The sequence below is a fragment of the Centroberyx gerrardi genome, chromosome 17 (genome assembly GCF_048128805.1).
Source record: "Centroberyx gerrardi isolate f3 chromosome 17, fCenGer3.hap1.cur.20231027, whole genome shotgun sequence".
NCBI lineage: Eukaryota > Metazoa > Chordata > Actinopteri > Beryciformes > Berycidae > Centroberyx > Centroberyx gerrardi.
The window spans coordinates 11110529-11127712 of record NC_136013.1 but is presented as its reverse complement, the minus strand read 5'-3'; the positions used below and the strand labels follow the sequence as shown (position 1 = coordinate 11127712).

General features: G+C 44.6%; 1 protein-coding gene across 2 annotated transcripts in view; it reads left to right on the top strand.

The window, feature by feature from the left end:
• Window positions 1–11751, top strand: part of dync1h1 (dynein, cytoplasmic 1, heavy chain 1) — a 33209-nt gene extending 21458 nt beyond the window's left edge. Inside the window, exons 50-78 of one of the 2 annotated variants that reach the window (XM_078289690.1) lie at window positions 134–253; window positions 446–566; window positions 1311–1506; window positions 1995–2112; window positions 2398–2613; window positions 2868–3080; window positions 3368–3495; window positions 3734–3887; window positions 3992–4138; window positions 4321–4471; window positions 4614–4867; window positions 5067–5201; window positions 5296–5390; window positions 5506–5680; window positions 5903–5978; window positions 6129–6289; window positions 6392–6503; window positions 6639–6699; window positions 6780–6903; window positions 7066–7179; window positions 7317–7487; window positions 7743–7960; window positions 8110–8213; window positions 9419–9627; window positions 9873–10026; window positions 10214–10356; window positions 10538–10706; window positions 10967–11091; window positions 11256–11751. In XM_078289690.1, the coding sequence (XP_078145816.1) occupies window positions 134–253; window positions 446–566; window positions 1311–1506; window positions 1995–2112; window positions 2398–2613; window positions 2868–3080; window positions 3368–3495; window positions 3734–3887; window positions 3992–4138; window positions 4321–4471; window positions 4614–4867; window positions 5067–5201; window positions 5296–5390; window positions 5506–5680; window positions 5903–5978; window positions 6129–6289; window positions 6392–6503; window positions 6639–6699; window positions 6780–6903; window positions 7066–7179; window positions 7317–7487; window positions 7743–7960; window positions 8110–8213; window positions 9419–9627; window positions 9873–10026; window positions 10214–10356; window positions 10538–10706; window positions 10967–11091; window positions 11256–11384 (4293 nt within the window). In that variant the 3' untranslated portion in view covers window positions 11385–11751. Of the gene's footprint in view, window positions 1–133; window positions 254–445; window positions 567–928; window positions 1125–1310; window positions 1507–1994; window positions 2113–2397; window positions 2614–2867; window positions 3081–3367; window positions 3496–3733; window positions 3888–3991; window positions 4139–4320; window positions 4472–4613; window positions 4868–5066; window positions 5202–5295; window positions 5391–5505; window positions 5681–5902; window positions 5979–6128; window positions 6290–6391; window positions 6504–6638; window positions 6700–6779; window positions 6904–7065; window positions 7180–7316; window positions 7488–7742; window positions 7961–8109; window positions 8214–9418; window positions 9628–9872; window positions 10027–10213; window positions 10357–10537; window positions 10707–10966; window positions 11092–11255 lie in introns of both variants that reach the window. The other variant, XM_071903433.2, reaches the window with a different exon arrangement.
• Window positions 11752–17184: the final 5433 nt, after the last annotated feature.

Below are 17184 nucleotides of genomic sequence, written 5' to 3'. Positions count from 1 at the left end.
TGTTAAGCGTTTTCCTCAAATCCCGATCGGAGCTGGTCCCCACGACCCAAGAAGCTGTCTTTTAGTCAGTTCTTGCCAACTGCTGGTTGATTCTGTGCAAATGCCTGATTGTTATCTATGCTTCCTCACCAAGGTGGAGGAGCTTCGTCGTGACCTGAGAATCAAGAGCCAGGAGTTGGAGGTGAAGAATGCTGCTGCCAATGACAAGCTGAAGAAGATGGTCAAAGACCAGCAGGAGGCTGAGAAGAAAAAGGTGACTGGGTTTTAGTTTTTTTTATTTTATTGTTTTTTCCCAGAAGACAAACCCAGCCTCTTGGTACGGTGTGTTCTTTACCTGTTGGACAGCTATGGACATGATCCCTTCAGCTCTGCATTGCATGGTAGATATGGGTTGATTGGAGCATCAAACTGCTCTTACTTACATTTGTTTCCATGATGATTCCAGGTGATGAGTCAGGAGATCCAGGAATCTGTGTACAAGCAGCAGGAGGTAATCAAGGACAAACAGCTGAGCGTCAAAGAAGACTTGGACCAGGTGGAGCCTGCTGTTATTGAAGCTCAAAACGGTACTATATTTTACATGGTTTATGGTGCATTTTATTAATCTGTTTTCACAGACCAAATATAGTAATCTTTGCTGCAAGGATAGTTTATTATACATTTTGTGTATTGATGGAAAGTATTGTACTGTAGTACCTGTGTATATAGTACTATAATGCCAGAAAATGGGTGGGCATTCTTTTTTTTTGTTTCTGTTTTTTTTTTTTTTCCCAGTGGAGTTACTCCCCTCTACACTCTCTCGTATTTAAAATATTTTTCCTTGACGATGTTTTCTTATGGCTCCCTGTTAACATCTTCCTCTATACTTGCGCTCCCCTTCCATCACTGCCCCCTTCCTCCTCATAATCCCCACCCTTGGTGTTGATAGCTGTTAAGTCCATTAAGAAGCAGCACCTGGTGGAGGTGCGTTCCATGGCCAACCCGCCCGGGGCCGTGAAGCTGGCCCTGGAGTCCATCTGCTTGCTCCTGGGAGAGAGCACCACGGACTGGAAGCAGATCCGCTCCATCATCATGAGGGAGAACTTCATCCCCACCATTGTCAACTTCTCTGCTGACGAGATCAGGTGAAAAGAGAGAATGTTTTCACTACAACTGTTCACTAAAGAGTGCTCTCTCCCTCTCTTTCTCAATCCTTACCTGCCTACCCCTAAATCCCCCTTTTAAACTCCTACCCTATTCCTCACTACTCCTCTCCACTCTCCTCTCATTCCCTCTTTCCTTCAAACCTATTCCTCCTTCCCCCTACCTAGCGGTGAGTTCTATAAAGCGGCAGCACCTAGTAGAAGTGCGGGCCATGACCAACCCCCCAGCGGCAGTAAAGCTGGCCCTGGAGTCTATCTGCCTGCTGCTAGGCGAGGAGACCAGTGACTGGAAAAAGATCAGACAAGTTATTATCAGGGACAATTTCATCAGCAGCATAGTCAACTTTTCCTCTGAGGAAATGAGGTACCGGCGTCGGAACGTATCGCGTCTCTTCTTTATTGTCGGATGAAAGCAGAATCGAATTTTCGATCACTACGTTAATCAATCTGGCACCTGTGATTAGCGCTTGATTTTGGGTTTCTGTTTGGTTTGGAGAAAATCACAAGCGGTTGATTTGATTTGGGGAATCAGAAAATGTGCTGATCATAACTTGTGGTTGTCCTGGAATTAAATAAGCCTATCCAGATCATTGTCTTCTGATCTTCTGGTCATTGTTATGATTTACATTTAAAGTTGTATCTCACAAGAAAAAAATAAATTTGGTAGAATATACACAATCTTCCTATTCCCAGCATTAAAATCCAAACAATTCCAAACATCCCTCACCTACATCCCCATCCCTACCTCATTTCCAGTGGTTCATAATCATCCCTCTACACTTGGCATTTAAGTTTTCGACTGTATAAATGCTGCTATAGTCTTACTTCTTGCAATGTTTCTACTTTCTCCAGTGACTCCATCCGCGAGAAGATGAAGAGGAACTACATGTCCAACCCCAGCTACAACTATGAGCAAGTCAACAGGGCCTCTCTGGCCTGTGGACCCATGGTTAAATGGGCCATTGCTCAGGTAAGGAAGCACCATGGACACTAGCAGCTACCCATCCTATAGCTCAGTTGGAAAGGCAAAAATTCAATAGAAACCTTCCTGTAACTGATATAATACTCCTTATTGTGGGACATCTGTTGTCATCCATTGCTTATAGTTAAAATTTGTATTTGAGCTAGTTTTATCACTAGTCCGTTATGTTTGAATGTGTATAAAGGCTGAATTTTTAGTGTAATGGTATCGATGACTAAACCAACTCTGCCATTTATGGTCTACTGTTGAACTCTGTATCCTCCTCTCCTCCAGCTAAACTATGCTGACATGCTGAAGCGTGTGGAGCCTCTGCGTAATGAGCTGCAGAAGCTGGAGGATGATGCCAAGGACAACAAGTCAAAGGCAGAGGAGGTGGAGCAGATGATCAGAGACCTTGAGGCCAGCATCGCTCGCTACAAGGAGGAGTATGCCGTCCTCATCTCGGAGGCTCAGGCCATCAAGGCCGACCTGGCTGCAGTGGAGGCCAAGGTAACTGGTCATCATATCACTAATATCTAGTTCCCTCCCTATCCTCCCCTTCTCTTCTGTCTGAGGCATGTGTTTGTTATTGAGGCTGAACTGGCCTCGCTAATAGAGTCTAAGGTATTGCTGCTGGAACCATCGGTCTCTCTTGGTGTCTCAAATCCTGAACTTTAAAAGCCAAACCGGCTACTCTTCCAGCTCTATAATTAACTAAAAGATCTTGTAGCATTTTTCTTAACTCTTCTGTTCTCTGTCCCCAGGTGAACCGCAGCACAGCCCTGCTGAAGAGTCTGTCAGCTGAGAGGGAGCGCTGGGAGCAGACCAGTGAGACCTTCAAGAACCAGATGTCCACCATCGCTGGAGACTGTTTGCTCTCTGCAGCGTTCATTGCCTATGCTGGCTACTTTGAACAGCAGATGAGACAGAACCTCTTCACTACCTGGTCTCACCACCTGCAGCAAGCCAACATTCAGGTACTTGCACTGTGTTATAGATGAGGTACACACTCTCTCAGAGGCTGTAATTACTCCAGCTCAAGAGTTGGAGCAGTAATCTGGTGCTCCTGGCCAGATTTTCTGGGGGAATTAATTTCAGTTAATTTAAAAGGGGATAGTTTGATTTCATTAGTGATATTTTTTATATTTCTTCCATTTGAACAAAATCTCAAGGCAGTGTGGCCACAGCACGTAGGTTAAGAACTTGCCACATGCATCACATGTACCACATGTATCATTCCTAATTGCCTTAATTTCTCCCCTAGTTCCGTACGGATATTGCCAGGACTGAGTACCTGTCCAACGCTGACGAGAGGCTCCGCTGGCAGGCCAACTCCCTCCCAGCTGACGACCTCTGTACTGAGAATGCCATCATGCTCAAGAGGTTCAACAGGTCAGTATCTTCCCCATCTGATCAGGGTACCTTGACAAAAGTGGCATTCTAATATCATTCAGTTTTATCAGTACTATTCAATTACTGAGCAATAATTTTTTTGCGCCTTTGGTGGTAAGCGGTCACTGCATTGGTGTTTGGCGCTGTAGGCACTGGCCCAACATATTGTAATAGTAAAGACACTCTGTGTAGACTGCGGCTTCTTATATTTCTTGATCTGTACCCCTGCCCTTTTTAGGTACCCTCTGATCATCGATCCATCAGGCCAGGCCACAGAGTTCATAATGAATGAGTACAAAGAACGCAAGATCACCAGAACCAGCTTCCTGGACGATGCCTTCAGGAAGAACCTGGAGAGCGCCCTGCGTTTTGGAAACCCGCTGCTGGTCCAGGTAAGAGCTGCTTGAGTGTTGCAACCAACCTTTTTCACAGTACCAATGTTTCATCCTGCATGTGCTTCTCACTGTCTTACACCCTCTGTTTTTTTGCTTGTCAGGACGTGGAAAGCTACGACCCCATTCTGAACCCTGTGCTGAACAGAGAGGTCCGCAGGACCGGAGGACGTGTCCTCATCACCCTGGGAGACCAGGACATTGATCTGTCACCTTCCTTTGTCATCTTCCTCTCCACAAGAGACCCGACGGTGAGGAGTCTAAATGGCATTTAGGTTACATGTATACTTACTCTGAGCTCATAAGATGATATTTCAAAACAAATTTTCATGCTTCAAGCTGAAATGGAGCATTTTCCTCCATGAAACAAGCCGGTGAAATCATTGTGGACATGCAGCTAATCTGTGGTCTGCCTTGGCTCTTGTGCATGCAGGTCGAGTTCCCACCAGACCTGTGTTCTCGTGTGACATTCGTCAACTTCACGGTGACACGCAGCAGCTTGCAGAGCCAGTGTCTCAACGAGGTCCTGAAGGCCGAGAGGCCCGACGTGGATGAGAAACGCTCTGACCTCCTCAAACTGCAGGGTGAGAGACAGAAAACTGACTGAGAATCACTTAAATCACCATGGACAATAGATGGACCTCACATGCAATGCAAGCACTGAACAGGCTCCTACTAACTGTAGTAAAATTATAATGACCGTCTCTCTCCTCATGTCTCTTTTAGGTGAGTTCCAGCTGCGTCTGCGCCAGCTGGAAAAATCCCTGTTGCAGGCCCTCAATGAGGTCAAGGGTCGTATCCTTGACGACGACACCATCATCACCACGCTGGAGAACCTGAAGAAGGAGGCTGCTGAGGTGACCAGGAAGGTGGAGGAGACGGACATCGTCATGGCCGAGGTGGAGGCAGTGTCACAGCAATACCTGTCTCTGTCCTCCGCCTGCAGCAGCATCTACTTCACCATGGAGGCTCTCAACCAGGTCTGGACACAACACTGTCTTATTTTCTCACTCTTCCTAAATGTCTTACTCATTCTGTCACACTGACATTAATGTGCAAACTTTGACTCACATTCCGCGACACACACACCCAAGGCTAAGAACCCTAGAGTGCACATGCTGTCCATAATGTAATCTTAGTATTCTGTTAACCATGCCGTTTATTTGTATCTCCCTCCAGATGCACTTCCTGTACCAGTACTCCCTTCATTTCTTCCTGGACACCTACCACACGGTGCTGTACGAGAACCCCAACCTCAAGAACATTAGTGATCATACCCAAAGACTTTCCATCATCACCAAGGACCTCTTCCAGGTATAAACCACATCTGTTGAATGCAAGGGACTCAATTGCATTGGTGCAATGAATGTAGTAGACCCGTACTTATGTTTGGTTTCTGTGTGTGTAGGTGGCATTCAACAGAGTGGCTAGAGGTATGCTACACCAGGACCACATTACCTTCGCCATGCTGCTGGCTAGGATCAGCCTAAAGGGCATGACCAGGTAAGACAGATGCACACATACACTGGTATAACATTCTGAACAGAGTAATATTACATTAAACAAGGTTTCCCAGGAACATTATTCTGACCATTGCAAACTGTCCCTTCTTCTCCAGTGAACCCTCGTTTGATGTGGAGTTCCAGCACTTCCTCCGTGGAAAGGAGATTGTACTGACGGGCATGTTGATGCCCAAGGTGAAGGGTCTGACTACTGAGCAGAGTGAGGCCATGGTCCGCCTCAGCACCCTGCCAGCATTCAAAGACCTGGTGGACAAAGTCGAGGCTGATGAGGTGAGATACAAGAGATACTGTCAGTACTACTATTTACACAACCCATGGCCAGGTTCTGTGCCCAAACTCTCTCTGATTACACGGACCTTTAAGCAGAAGTTGCATCTGATCACACTTATATTCTTAATTTATAAGCATACCTTCTGTCTTAAAGAGCTACTTTCTTTGGATATGAACTATATCAGTCATGCTCATTATGCTTTGTTTTTTTTGTGACTTCAGCAATTCTTCATGTGGCTGGAGAGCAACACTCCAGATTTGTCTGTTCCTTATCTGTGGTCAGAGGAGAAGCAGTCCAGTGAGTATTAAGACTTTCACTTTTCAGATTTTACAAATGATACAGTTAATGGTATAAATACATGCACAGCATTAAGGCCAAGCAGATAGTGATTTCAATATTTTAAATGTGTACATGACCTGCTCTAACCTGTTGCCACTTCCTGCTCAGCTCCCATTGGCCAGGCGGTGCACCAGCTGTTGCTGATCCAGGCCTTCCGTCCAGACCGTCTGTTGGCCATGTCTCACATTGTTGTGTCCAAGGTGCTGGGAGAGAGCTTCATGAACATCATCGAGCAGCCTCTTGACCTGGCTAACATCATAGATAATGAGGTACTCGCGTCCTTGTTCAATCATTTTCTCCCCCTGAAACCCCTGCCATTTCCAATGTTTCCAATGAATCTTTAGCTGACATCCTTCTCTCGTCTCTTGTAGGTGAAGCCCAGCACTCCAGTGCTGATGTGTTCTGTGCCAGGATACGATGCCAGCGGCCTGGTCAGAGATCTGGCTGCAGAGCAAAACAAGCACATCACCTCCATCTCCATCGGTAAGGAAAATGCTCATACTCTTAATTGACTCTTCATTGTACTTAATTACACGTAAGCCAGATCCTGCTTTTGTTCAAGTTAAAAGCATAGTGAGGATATTGTAAATCATGTTTGTCCTTTTCTACTCTCCACAGGTTCTGCTGAGGGCTTCAATAAGGCTGACAGAGACATCAACACTGCTGTCAAATCTGGCAGGTGGGGAATAGTGTTTTTTATTGTATTTTATGAGCATGTACACTATGTTCTGTTCTGTCCTGACTGTTGTCGTCCTACAGGTGGGTGATGTTGGAGAACGTCCACCTGGCCCCCGGCTGGCTGATGCAGCTGGAGAAAAAGCTCCACTCTATGCAGCCACATGCCAGCTTCAGGCTTTTCCTCACAATGGAGATCAACCCCAAGGTAAACCACATCACTCTTACAAATGATCTTGACTTGGAATTCAAACAAAGTTTTGTTAACATTTGACGGCACAGTTATGAATTCATTCTCACCCCTATTCCCAAAGTTCCTTGTCTCTCCCACTCCCCTAGTCTCAATTGAAGTGTTTTGTGTTTCTGCCAGGTGCCAGTGAACCTGCTTCGTGCCGGTCGTATCTTTGTGTTTGAACCTCCTCCTGGTGTCAAGGCCAACATGCTCAGGACCTTCAGCAACATCCCTGTGGCTCGCATGTGCAAGGTGACCAAGATGGGCTCACACACTCACACCTACCTCACCTCTTTCCCCCCAAAAGCTTTATCATTTAGCATCACTGTTGTCTGCACATTTCCTCCAAGGTTGTGATCTGAATTGCTCTTTCTCCTCTTCTCCCGCAGTCTCCCAATGAGCGTGCGCGTCTCTACTTCCTGCTGGCCTGGTTCCATGCTGTCATCCAAGAGCGTCTGCGCTACGCACCGCTGGGCTGGTCCAAGAAATACGAGTTTGGAGAGTCTGACCTCCGCTCTGCCTGCGACACAGTTGACACCTGGCTGGATGACACTGCTAAGGTCGGAGAGAAACGCACATCCTCGTGACGCACATATGTGGCATACATTTTGCTTACATAAACATACAAATTGCTTTCTAGTCAGTAGAAACTAGTTATTACAATGACCCATGATTTAATAAATTCTTACTATCTTAGAAAAATATAAATTACTAGAGTCTGACAGTTTTTACATCGCTTTAAAATTTTAGAGAGTGGTAATGACTTCTTTGTCGATACACTTTCCCCCTACACACACACACAATGGCACACACAGGGTCGTCAGAACATTGCACCAGACAAGATCCCCTGGGCGGCCCTGAAGACCCTGATGGCTCAGTCCATCTATGGCGGCCGCATTGACAATGAGTTTGACCAGCGGCTGCTCAACACCTTCCTGGACCGCATCTTCACCAAGGGCAGCTTCGACAGCGAGTTCAAACTGGCTCTCAAGGTGGACGGACACAAGGACATCAAGATGCCCGACGGCATTCGGTCAGTATTGACTTTTGATTAATGAGGTGGTAGTTAGCCTATAATCTCTCTTGATTGATGGAAACCGCACCTAAGTTTCTGAATGTTGGAATGATGATGCTTCCTGATGACCTAAAGCAGTAAAAATTGTTTGTAATTCTGTTTTCCAGACGTGAGGAGTTCATGCACTGGGTGGAGATGCTTCCCGACACCCAGACTCCATCTTGGCTTGGGCTGCCTAGCAATGCTGAGAAGGTCTTGCTCACCACTCAGGGTATGACTCGGCCAACCACCTTCATCTACCGCACTCTGGTTTTCTGTCGTAGTCACAGGACGACGGAGCCTTTTGATTCTTCTTCCTCATCTGTCATGTGATCATCTCTTCAGACTTTCTTTGGTTCTTCTCTCTCATTGGTTCACACACAGGGGCCGACTGATCCATGAATTTTATGTCATTATCATTACCATCTATGCATCTCTTCCAGTGTCTTAACTGTTCTTACTTTAACAGGGTGCCTCAGTGCCATGAGTGAAGTGGTCAAGATCATTTGTGTTTATTTGGCATCTGCTTTGGGCAGAATACCAAGTGTGTGTGGTTGCTAGAGAAAATGTTAGGACTGCTCCCTCTGCTAAACTTCCTTCCATACATCGACCCACTCATCAGTTCACCTCTCTAGTTAGTTTACTGTGGTAGCAGTAGTTGCCCCTAGTATCAGTCTTGTACATGGTAGTCATAAAGTGTATAGCCATAGTTAGTTGTAGCTCCCAGCTGTAGTGTTAGGAGGTGTTCTGCCCAAAGGAAGGGTGTGTGTGTCCTCACCCTCCAGCAGCTGTATTTCACAGCCATCATGTCGCTTTGCTCTGATACTACCCCTACCCCAGATTAAGTTTGAATAAAGCCACACACTCCCCCACTCCTTAGCATGATGGTAGCATCATGTCCTCCCTCCCTGTTCTGTCAGTTTGATCTCCACACCTCCTCCAAACTCCCACTGTTCCAGCCTCCAAAGCATCCATCCCTTGGATCATCCTCCATACCTCCCCTCTCCTTCATCCCTCAACTGCACATCCCACCCTTTAGTTTCTGTCTCAGCCCCTCCACCCTACATTGGTTGTGTTCATTTCTGTTACAGATCCAATTTGGTCTGGAATCCAGTTAATTTTACCACGAACGAATGCATGATCTCCCTCGCTAAATGTTAATTTTGATGGAAATCTCTGTCTTTGTCTAGTCAGGTCTTTTGCCTGAAGCCTTTTCTGTCTGTGATCCTACTCTGTGTATTCCTGATGTGTTCGTCTGACTGGCACAACTCTTTATTTTGATAAACAAAACCCTTATTAACACATCCTTCAGGTAAGCTATTTGTTTCTTTGTTCCACGATTAATTTCTTGTTCCCCTACCTCCCACCTCGGCCTTGTCTTCCACCTCTCCCCCACCTCCCTCCCTGCTCGCTGGCTCCCTCCGCCGGGCTGCGCAGGCACTGACATGATGGGTAAGATGCTGAAAATGCAGATGTTGGAGGATGAGGATGACCTTGCCTACGAGACGGAGAAGAAGCAGCGCACCGCGTCAACGTCTGACACCCAGCCGGCCTGGATGAGGACCCTCCACACCACTTCCTCCAACTGGCTGCAGCTCATCCCCCAAACTGTCAATCCACTCAAACGCACAGTGGAGAACATCAAGGTAACAGGAAACATGGAGGAAAGGTGGTTGGTAGCAGAGTTTAGATGGTTTTTTTTTTCAGCTTCTGTTGTATGCTCGTATGTCAAACTACAGGTAAAATGAAATCAACAAATGGAAGTACAGGTTTGAATTTCAGAAGATAAATATATTTATGTATTTAACTGCCTTGTCGCCCATGCAACTGCCCAGCTTCTGCATTTGAGTTAATATTTTCTTCTATACACACACACACACACACACACCAGGACCCACTGTTCCGGTTCTTTGAGCGCGAGGTGAAGATGGGCGGCAAGATGCTGCAGGAGATCCGTCAGGATCTGTCCGATGTGGTGCACGTGTGTGAAGGCAAGAAGAAGCAGACCAACGACCTGCGCACACTTATCAATGACCTTGTTAAAGGTAAAATCTTAGTTTTCCAAGTTTTTTTAATTATTTTAATGGGTTGAGCATACTTTTTGCTTCAAGTTCACAGGGAGGCGATACAGGAAAACCCCTCATGTTAACTTTATTAACACAATAACATTTTTTCATGTAGATTATAAATTAATTCCCTGTGGTATGTACATCGGTCTTTCTTTCTCCCCAGGTATTCTCCCTCGCAGCTGGTGTCGCTACACAGTCCCAACATCCATGACTGTGATCCAGTGGGTGGCAGACTTCAGTGAGAGAATCAAACAGCTGCAGCAAATCTCCCAGGCAGCTGCCAGTGGGGGCGCAAAGGAGCTGAAGGTACAGTTAACCCTTTGTGTAAAGCATCAAACGAGCCTGGGACCTCTTCGATAACATGATAGATTCCTCAAAAATAGACTGAAGCACTCACAGCATTGTTGTACATTTGTAATGCTCATTTCTTTTGACTCACGGGTTTCTTTCTCATTCCTTCTCTCTTCCTCTGCCCCCTCCCTTCCAGAACATCCATGTGTGCCTGGGCAGTTTGTTTGTGCCGGAGGCTTACATCACTGCCACCCGCCAGTACGTGGCCCAGGCTAACAGCTGGTCTCTGGAAGAGCTGTGTCTGGAGGTCAACGTCACCAACGCCCAGGGCGCCGCGCTGGACGCCTGCAGCTTCGGCATCAAAGGTCAGACAACCAGCACGTCATCTGCTGTAGTCAGGGGGTACAGGTTGAGTTTGGGATTACAATAGAGGTGCATGTGAATAAGTAAAGTGTGTCCTTCACACATACATGGGGTCAAGTGTGTGTGGGTATACACATGCCTCTAGACAATGTGAATGCTTAATCCCATTTGCCTGTCATCTAAACATGTCCTAATGTACTGCAGATTGGTAGAATTTTGTGTTAACAGTTCTAATGCAGGTTATGTTCAATGTTGCTTCCAGGTCTGAAACTGCAGGGGGCTACATGTGCCAACAACAAGCTCTCTCTGTCCACCTCCATCTCCACTGAGCTGCCTCTCACTCAGCTCCGCTGGATCAAGCATAGCAGCGGCGAGAAGAGAAACATGGTACGAACAACAAACAATCTCATGCATACCCAACACTCACAACTATACACATTCTGGCCTAATTATGGTGACACTTTGGATACTGTCAGGCTAGTTTGTGAAAAATCCTTTGAGGCCATTAAATTCAGCTTTGAAGTCACGCTTTGTTTTTCTCTTCCCTACAGGTGACTCTGCCCGTGTACCTGAACTTCACCAGGTCAGACCTGATCTTCACCGTCGACTTTGACATCGCTACCAAGGAAGACCCGCATAACTTCTATGAGCGTGGAGTCGCTGTCCTTTGCACAGAGTAGATGAAGCACGCCATGAAGACTGAAGAAGTCTTGCTGAATAAACCATACTTAATCACTTACATTCATTAGCTATTAACCACCATTGAATACCTATTAACCACCATTGAAAAGTAGTTTGTAGCCTGTTGTATTCCTATATTAAATGTAGTTGGGAGCAGTCGTGGAACATTAGTCTACATGCATCCATTCTTACTGTTGTTGGAAAGTGTCGTAGAAGGTCTGAGGAATGTTGTCAGTTGGAATGTGAATGGAAAAAGAGATATGGGAAGGGGAAGTTGTGAAAGTAAAGCAATCTGTTTTTAAGAAGGAACCTGTATGTTTTTAAATGGAATTAAGCCAATTGGAATAAAATGAACTGCATTAATGACTTCAGTGTGGTGTCTTTGTGTATAGGTTCGGGTTTGGTTTCTAGTCAATATTATATGCTTTCTGTCTCCCTTGTAATAAGTGCCAAAATTATCAAAGCAAGCAAGTGAAAAAAGCATGGTGCCTAGGTAAATTAATATTTGTATATTATTTGGCCAACAGTTAAAAGGACTACAACCAATAGTATGGAGGTCAAGGTTCAGAGGTCACAGCACCCAAATAACAGAACAAATATTCCTGACAATAGAATAATCATGAATCATATTTCATTATTTTTACCTTACTGTTCCTGTTCCTGAAGGTGACAAAATGGAAACAATCTTGACTTGTCAGAAATGTATTCTGTTGTTTGTGCGTTGTCTGTAGCTACGAGTTCATGTTCTGATTAAAGCGGATCTAGTGATTTCGCTGCTGAAATCCTCGATTTCCTCTTCAGGTCTGAGCTAAGAGCTGTACTTCAGTTCCTGCCCTTCATCAGTGTCTCCATTACTGACATATGACTTAATATCATCCAAACCTTTAATATTGTTAACCAGGATATGAGCTGTTAGACAGAATAGTGTAAACATTATCACTGACAGAGTATTGCTGCCACCTGCTGGCTGGAGAGAGAGAGGCAGATACACTTGTAAAACTTTTTTTTTTTTAGAAAATAAACTAAAAGTACAAAAGGATAAGATAGAACATGAAAAAATTAGCTAGGGCTGCATAACTTAATTACAAGACGCCCTTAACGGGAAGACAAATATTAGAATACTATTAGGGGAGTATTCATATGGTATTCAATATCCTAATATGGAGAGTATAGGTTTTTTTCTCTGTAAACTTATATTTATTAATGATAGACTTGTAAATGTCTGTCCAATAAACTGAGTGGAGAGAAAGAAATGTTAATTGTTTAATTCTTGCCTGTGGGGAACTTCATAAAGACTGAATCCAGACAAACATGGGAGCACATGGAATACATTATCACTGTCGTGGTACCAAAACCAAAAGTATGTTCTTAAAAAAATGAGGGAAAGAATGTGTTTTCTTATTGACGTTCATGCATTTTAAAATTACCCAGTTCAAGTGTCAAGGCTGAAGTTACATGTTTATTCTGCAGCCAGTTTAATAAACCTTTATTAAAGGTTAATTCCACCAAAATTAACTTTTTTTGTTGTTGATGTGCAATAGCCAGGTGATATTTCCCTAAGATTTCCTTTGATTGTTTTCATTTGTTTCAGGAGTTTGGGGTTATTAGCTCTGGAAATAAAGGAAGATACAAAGCTGATGTATTGGGGAGTCAGAATGAAATCAGAATGAAGTTGTGTTGTAGCAGATGCTGCAAGCTGCTGGGATTTGTGCATGAGCTCAGATTTGTGTTTGTGTGTCAACTTAGATCGAAAAAGCTTCTGGTGGGGGGAACTTTATGAATACTTGAATACTTGGTACAAGATTCGGAATCCACTTGCTTTGGCAGAACCAGTCATTTTATTTAATGTCATAATCTACCTTTCTATATGCTACAATTGCCACAAAGTTGAACTTTAAAGGTGCATAACTTGTGCCTTGGTCTATCATGGCGACCCAGATTACTTTCTAATTCTCCCAACAAAATCATAATCATCTTGCCAAAAAAGACAAAGTTCCATTAAATAAAGTGACGCCTGTGTGGGATACTCAAAATCACCCAACTGTCTGAAGTAGAAAAAAAAACTTAAGTGCATCTGTGTGAATTGTTCAAGTCTCTACACTTCCAACTTATCCATACTTGAAGGCCATATTGATGACTAAACAAAGTGCATTGTCCACATTGTCAAATAACTATCATACAGTCTCTCATTTCACCTCTGAATGATTCTAGGCAGAGAATACAACTGTAACATCTCAAAAGTGCTGATGTATTGTATCAGCAGTCCAAACGACCCTGACTGGCTCTTATTTAGTATTTCAGAGGAGGAGTGCTGATTTAGAGTGGAGTTTTGCCTCTATGATCATCATGAATGAGATAGTTAAGGGGGGGGGGTGTAAGTGATCTTTGAATATTCAGCGCTCCTGCTCTGAAAGGCTTAATAAATATGGGCCCTTGGTGCTGACAAACTAACACACTTCAGAAGCAGAGTCCCCTCCTCCTTGCTCTTCCTCCATGTTGGTAACACACTGCCTCTTCCTTTGCCCCAACTCCTGCACCTCTGCCCCGGGGAGACCCAGCTTCCTCTTGTGCAGAGATTTGAGCTGACAGGGGCTGGGCGACCTCTCCGAGGAGCTGTCCGGCAGCTGGGACGAGTTCCCTCCCACGGGCGTGAGGCATCCGGGTGTGTGAGGCGTGGACGATCTGGTCGTGTGCACTCCCGAATCGTCAAGCTGGCGGAAGGCGTCCGCATCCACGGAGCGAGAGTCAACGGACGTCTCGCCCACAGGATCTCTGCAGCCGCTCCGGTCACTGTGGGAGGACAGAGTCTCCAGCTCACACACCCACAGCTCAGAGTCGCTCCCCGATCTCATCTGGACGTCCGTAAGGTGTTGCTGCTCCGCTGCCGGATCTCTCATCCCGTTTCTGTTGGAGGCAGAGTGGTGAAGGATGAAGCGCCTGCTCCGGGCCGAGCAGCGGCAGCCTCCTCCTCCTCCTCCTCCTTGCCTGCTGGGGAAACCTGCGGCGACGCTTGACTCATCAGAATCCTCAGAGCTGCCGTCGTAGGGGTCCAAAAACTACAATCACAAACACACACACACACGGTTACAGCAGTTACACAAATGAGATGGCTGGATATGGATTGTGAGAAGGAGAATGCTTACCAGAGAACAACAGGGATGCCTTCCAACTGGCTTGTGTGACAACGGCAAGGTCATTTGGAAAGGTCCGCTCTCTGGTGCACTGCTCACACATCCCTGCTCACATCAAACAGGAATTCTTACATTTAATTTGCATCAAAAAGACAGCACTTTCTTTTTGATTTGGATAGACTTTCTATTGTATTGATGTAGGATCACTGGTCAGGTCATGACATACTTCAGTCTGACTTAAGAGATAAACTGGTTCCAGATCTGTGCTCCTAACATATTATAGGCATAATGGTCCTGACATGGATTTCACCCATGTACAATCTAGTCAAAATAACATTTTCCTGACTGGCTAAGGCAGTGGTCTTCAATCCTGGTCCTCTAGACCCTTAGTACTGCTGGTTTTCTATCCTACCAGTTAGTTAATTGCATCCACCTGGTGCCTCAGGTGTAACTCAGTCCCTCATTAGATGAATAGAGAAAAACCAGCAGGATTCTGGGTGCTGAGGACCATGATTGAAACCACTGGTCTAAGGAAATGTATATTGTTGAAAGTAGAGTCAGTAAAACACAAGATATTAATATTCAGTGGAGTTATCTAAAGGTCTACTTCACCAGTGCCATTAATTTGAATATCAGTGGTCCTTCTATAGAGTGGTGAATAGTAATTAGCCAGACCACACTCATTCAACCTTGACCATTTTGATATAAAGACTCTTTTGGATGATCTTACTGAAACCTCAAGAGTCAAGTCTATTTTGACATAGGAAGGTGGCATATAGAGTATCTATACCCATCTCCGTGTTATGGGCATTTGGAGTCTACCTACCAATCAACCCAGTTGCCATTGAAAAATATATTGAGATGGGGTCACAGTATATCCATCTCTCCTCCACGGTATACCTCCTCACTTATCAGTGTGTGTGTGTGTGTGTGTGTGTGTGTGTGTGTGTGTTCATATCCAGAACAAAATTACTACCATAGTGCTGGTGTCCGACCACCTTGGACTGATCTCTGACTCAGAATCTGTGCTGGACTCCACTTTACACATCTCCTGATGGAAAACAGATAATCACTCGCTCCACTCTTGTAGAAGTCACAGCGAAAAAAATAATTGCAACTTATTCATCATTTTCCAATGGATGAGAAACCAGAGAGCTCCCAGATGTGGTGACAGCATGTGGGAAGAGCTAACTAATAATCTCACCATGTATTTGAAAGCAAGCTGGTCCATATTGTTGGTAGCAGGTCTATCATTGTGGCCTGTATGGGGGACAAAATGCTGAATAATCAACTCGAGCACCTCACATCCACCTCAAAATCAAGCAGCAAAAGGAAAGCTACCTCATGAAAAAATAACAATTGTAATCCTATATTCTTTTAGAAGGATACAATAAAATATATCAGCAAAACTAAAATATCATGCAGCTACTCTAACTCAAAAATTAGAACAGAAAAAATCCTGTAGTAATACCACAGGAGGCAGAAAATACCATGAAGTATGATAAAGTAACAATCAAGTCGCTGTAGCCTACCATTAAGTCCATATTGGAATATCACAGTGAGTTTTGTTAGGGAAGTTTTTCAGTGTTCAATACCTTGGGGTGCACGTTTTAAAATGAGAAAAATCACTTGAAAAAAAACAAAATACTGGTACCTGGAAGTGATTGTTGTCGTCTCCTCCTTGGTGCCATGACATTTGGTGCGTATAGCTTATTTTTTAAACAATTTAAACTCAAATAATGCCTCCTTGCAGTAGTTACAGGCAAGCTGGTAAATGAACCGAGCAGCCTTGATTGCAGGGTAACAGGTGCCTTTGATGTGATGCAGCCAGATGCCTTGCTGCAGGCAAGTGGGCAGCCGAGAAAAAACATACAACTTTGAATACGATAGACAACATTGGCATGAGTTTCCAACTAAGCTACTGAGTTGATGCAAACCTCAGTATTAAGTCCAGAATAAAAAACATAAGACGTCCGGTCAGAATTTTCAAAATAAAACACTAACGAACACTTGTTGCACTGCTTTTTGAATAATATTCTAATATGTCAAAGTGAAGAAAACATGAAATATTTAAGGAGGCATCTGTAGAAGGCTAAATGAAATCGCAAATGTTGCCCCCCAGATGCCCAACATATCCTTATAGAACATAATGTAAGTAAGTATAATAAGAGTTCAATACTAGGCAATTGGCAGCCATGCAGGCCTATGCATAGGACTGCCAAAAACACAAAACTTCCAGCAGACAACATGGAAAGATAGCTGCTACCTTGAAAAAGTCAATTTTAAGCCATAGCTGTGAGCCCCATTACCCAAGTATGTATAGCTGCAGCCCGGAGCACCTCCAAATGGGGGAGCCAGGATAACTGAAATGCACTGTGCATGGCATAGTCTAAATATAGGCCTGCCAGAAATTCAGACACAACCTATTCCATACAACTTGTAAGGATGTCTACCATCTGGAAAAAGTCAATTTTAACCTATAAAAAAAAGGACTTCCAGTCATTTCCCCCCAATATTTACCATTATTGTCCAACATATGTTGCAATGTTTTTGTCGTAATACAGTGTACCCTACCAAAGCGAAAATAAATAGCCTAAGCAAGTTGAAGTTGGGGGGAACGGGAGAGTGCCCGCTCCGTGCGTAAGATCCGGGCTGGGGGAAAGGATGA